The sequence below is a fragment of the Syzygium oleosum genome, unplaced genomic scaffold (assembly GCF_021117445.2).
Source record: "Syzygium oleosum isolate NSW1041296 unplaced genomic scaffold, Sole_v2.1 Sole_v2.04, whole genome shotgun sequence".
Lineage (NCBI taxonomy): Eukaryota > Viridiplantae > Streptophyta > Magnoliopsida > Myrtales > Myrtaceae > Syzygium > Syzygium oleosum.
The window spans coordinates 9,428,744-9,432,802 of NW_026607488.1; the positions used below are offsets into that span (position 1 = coordinate 9,428,744).

The window sequence follows — 4,059 nt, forward strand, 5'->3', positions numbered from 1 at the left end:
CTTCTAAAGACCATAGAATATCCAATTTCCCCTTTCTCCTTTCGCTTTCCCTCAAGGGTTATAAGAGAATATGACTCCTCACTTGTTATTCTTTTCTTGCCAACCACACAACCCTCCCCGTCAATCTCCCCGAGATTGCGCACCCGATTAACGCAATCTTTAACCTTACGAATTTGCCCAAATCATATATAAATTCCTCCCAGATTTCCCTATCGAATCCTTCAAGAGCACAGGCGAATAAACCCAAATCGAAAGCGAATTGCGCATGATCAAATTCGAAAAAATTATAGACAGTTTGGCTTGATGCAAAGCAAAGGCCTTAATTTGAATTCCGGAACTTCTTTTACTTTACAAAGCAGCAACAGCATCAACAAAAAGATTTACGGGGATTGTAACAGGAGTCTGTTTTTTTGCATCACTACCCCTCTCCCCAAGTAAAGAACCTAACCCTCTCTCCTTTTTCCTTTTTTTTTTTTTTGGCCTCTTTCCATTTTTTTTGGGCCTTCTCTTTTTTTCGCCCCCATCTCGAGTTGCGGATTTTCTTTTCTACGTCGAAAAAGAGAAAATCCCACGTAGAAAAATTACAACAACAAGCAAGTTCTCCCCCCAGAAAAAAAGAAAAGAAAATTGTCCCCGAAAAAAGAGGAAAAAGAGAAAAAAGAGATTTTAAAAAAGAAAAGAGGAAAAAGAAAATTTCAATTTACATTGTTGCGGTTATTGTAGCCGTAATAAGACAAGTACCACTTGACGAACTTCTTCAGCCCGGTTTGCAAATCGGTGGTGGGCTTGTACCCGAGCTGTCGCCGGGCGGAGGTGATGTTGGCGTGCGTGAACGGGACGTCGCCGTTGCCGGGCATGTCCACCACGTTCCGCTTCGCCTTCACCTTGAGGTGCCGCTCCAGGATGCTCACCAGCGTCGGCACGGTGACCGGGGAGGTGTTGCCGAGGTTGAAGATCCGGTACGGGGCCGGGCCGGCCTTCCTGCCGCCGGAGCCGGTGCTCCTGCCGGCGGTGTCGAGGGACCCGACGCAGCCCTTGACGATGTCGTCGATGTAGGTGAAGTCGCGGGCGAGGTCGACCCGGTTCTTGCCCCGGTAGATGGTGATGGGCTTGCCCTGGAGGATGTTGCGGGTGAAGGAGAAGTAGGCCATGTCGGGTCGGCCCCAGGGGCCGTAGACGGTGAAGAAGCGGAGGCCGGTGATGGAGAGGCCGTAGATGTGGTTGTACGTGTGGGTGATGGCCTCGCCGGCCTTCTTGGTGGCGGCGTAGAGGCTGGCGGGGCGGTCGGTGCGGTCGGCTTCCGAGAAGGGGCTCTGCTCGTTGAGGCCGTAGACGGAGGAGGAGGAGGCCCAGACGACGGCGGGCTGGGGGTTGGCCGACTTGCAGGCCTCGAGGAGGGTGACGAGGCCGGCGACGTTGCTGTGGACGTACGACTGGGGGTTCTCCATGGCGTAGCGGACGCCGGCCTGCGCCGCCAGGTGCATCACGTGGGTGAAGGCGACGACATCGAAGAGCTTGGCGAGGAGGCGGGCGTCGTTGACGTCGCCCTCGACGACGAACACGCCGTGGCCTTGGAGGAGGGACTTGCGCGCCTTCTTGAGGGACGGGTCGTAGTAGTTGTTGAAGTTATCCACGCCGACGACGCCGTCGCCGCGCTTCTTGAGGGCGAGGGAGACGTGGGTGCCGACGAACCCCGCGGCGCCGGTCACGAGGACGGAGAGCCCGCCGGGGCGGCGGTGCACCTGGGCGGAGTCCCGGACGCGCTTCTCCCACTGGATGCCACCCCAGGAGGCGGTGAAGTAGCGGTTCCCGGAGTCGATGAAGCTCTGGAAGCTGAGGTAGGATGCGGTGAGGGCGACGAGGAAGAGGGCCCACAGGAAGAGGGTGCTGGTGGAGGCGAAGCAGCGGTGGAACTGGCGGTTCACGGCGTGCCCGCGCTGGTCGATCTTGAACTTCCCGGGGGTGGACGGCAACAGCTCCTCCTGCAACGACGGCATCTTCTGCGGCCACGCTCGATCTTCGACACCCCGCAACTCGATCTCGATCCGGATCTCGCTTTTCTTTGAATGTATATGAATGGATCAATCAAATCAAATCAATCGATCAAAGATTCGATCTTTCTTGCTCTGCCGATCTCCGGCCTCAGATGGGTCTCTTCTTTTCTTGGTTTTCCGATCGCTTCGTCGGGTCTTGTGGCAAAGATTTCTGGGGGGAGGATGCGATGGAAAATTATTCGGGTGTTTCTTGATTGGCGGCGGAGGAGGAGGAAATGGAAGGAACAGATGCAGGCGACAGGAAAAGAAAAAAAAATTTTGTGTTTTTGTTTTTTTTTTTCTTTGCACCTGCTAAGGGGAAGGGGAGTGAGAGGAGGGTTATATATAGCGTGGGGAACCCCACCCGGAAGCGACAAGCATACGCGTGAACGCGTTAAAGGACTGCCAGCTTGGATATATGAGAGAGAGAGAGAGAGAGAGAGAGAGAGAGAGAGAGAGAGAGAGACTGGACTGTGCAGTGTAAAATTGATTAATTAAGTATTTTCGTGAATAAAAAAAAATATTTTTTGTTCGTTTCTTGGCGTATTGCAAGAATTTTCTTTCTCTCACTCGTTTCTTCCGAAACGGCGAGCTCGGTTCGTGGTAAATTGGGACAGCATCATCTTTTACCGTACCACTGGAACCGGGGTCCTTTGTTCGTTGCAAAGCTCATTTTGCACGGAAAGTCGGTTCATGAACCCCCCCGCGAAAACGAAGGAAGGTCCTTAATTGCACTGGCTTTTAATTAGATGGATCGCGCGCATCGACTCGAGGGGTTCGCTTTGTGGGGAGTCGAGAAACTTATCAAGATACAGCCCCCCCCCGTTCGGCTTTCCGTGTCCGAGACCGACTTCTTGTCCTCTGGAACCCGTGCGATCCATTTCGGGGTTCGGACACGCACGGAAGCTTATTTTACCCGCGACTTTTATCTTGAATTATCGGATCGGGGCAACTAGAGTTTATTCGAAGAAACGGGGCTTGTTTGTTTCATTGTTTTTTTTTTTTTACTATAATTTACCCAAATGAACCCAATTATCCATCTTTTCAACAGGAATTTTTTTTGGGGCGGGGGGGTCAAATTTCAACAGAAATTTTCTTGTTTTTTTTTTATCCTCCTTTGGTGGTATGGGCGGCCGTTCTTGACTGCTGGAGGTGGACGATGGGGGATATGGTTCGGGAGGGAGTTCCATTTCTGTGGACAGAAGACGATGGTGGGGGCGGAGGGAGGGAGGGAAGGAGAGGATTTAACCTCCTACCGGAAGAAACGGTCGCGACCAAGGGGATCATTTATGGTGGAAACTGGTGGTGGTTGGATGGACGTGGCGGCGGACGGCGACGGCGACGGGCCCCCCCTCTCCGGCCATTGCCATGTGGGGGGGAAGAAACGGGCGGTGCTCCTTAAATTTGAACGAACGCCCACCCCCCCCCTTTCTCTCTATCTCTACGTTTCTTGACCGTCTCTTTGACTGGCTTACTGCTGCAAAATTCAACTCTCTCTCTTCCGCAACGTAGCTTTCTCTCTCTCTCTTCTCCTTCCCTTCCCTTGGTGCGGCCAGCTTGTCATGGTGCGGTCATGGAGGAGGACACCTATGGACAGAGAGAGAGAGAGAGACCCTTTTCTTGATTGCTTTGTTTTTCTATTAAAGGAAGCCCGCCTCTCATTGCGGACGGGATTTGGTTGGCACCTCTCTGCAGTGGCGCCCACCTCTCTCTCTCTCGATTGCTCTACAGCTAAAGTTCCCTCTTTTGGTAAGTATAATAATAAGAACGACATAGGTCGAGGCGCCCTTCCTCCTCCTCCTTCTTCTTCTCTACTATTATTCAAATTAGGGTTTTGCTTCTTGGAAGGTTCTTTCGGGAGTGTGAATTGAGTGAATCGATTTCGACGTCGTTAGAGGAGCGAATGTCTTTGGAGACGGGCGTGGTCGACGGGACCTCCCTCGTTTGGCCCCCCCGCATTAGGAAGTGCTGATTAGGGTTCGGCTCATTGGCTTATGGGATGCCGACGAAGAAGATTTCGCTTGTC

The 4,059-nt window shown here is 52.7% G+C and overlaps 1 protein-coding gene across 1 annotated transcript; it reads right to left on the reverse strand.

Moving 5' to 3' along the window:
• Positions 1 to 300: 300 nt before the first annotated feature.
• On the reverse strand, positions 301 to 2,264 carry LOC115679439 (UDP-glucuronate 4-epimerase 1). The gene has a single exon (XM_056310765.1). It carries the CDS (start codon positions 1,995 to 1,997, stop codon positions 696 to 698), a length of 1,302 nt encoding a protein of 433 aa, XP_056166740.1. The 5' UTR covers positions 1,998 to 2,264; the 3' UTR covers positions 301 to 695.
• Positions 2,265 to 4,059: the final 1,795 nt, after the last annotated feature.

What these genes read in the sequence shown, in the direction of transcription:
- LOC115679439 (XM_056310765.1), bottom strand. Translation starts at nt 1,997, where the DNA reads ATGCCGTCGTTGCAGGAGGAGCTGTTGCCGTCCACCCCCGGGAAGTTC.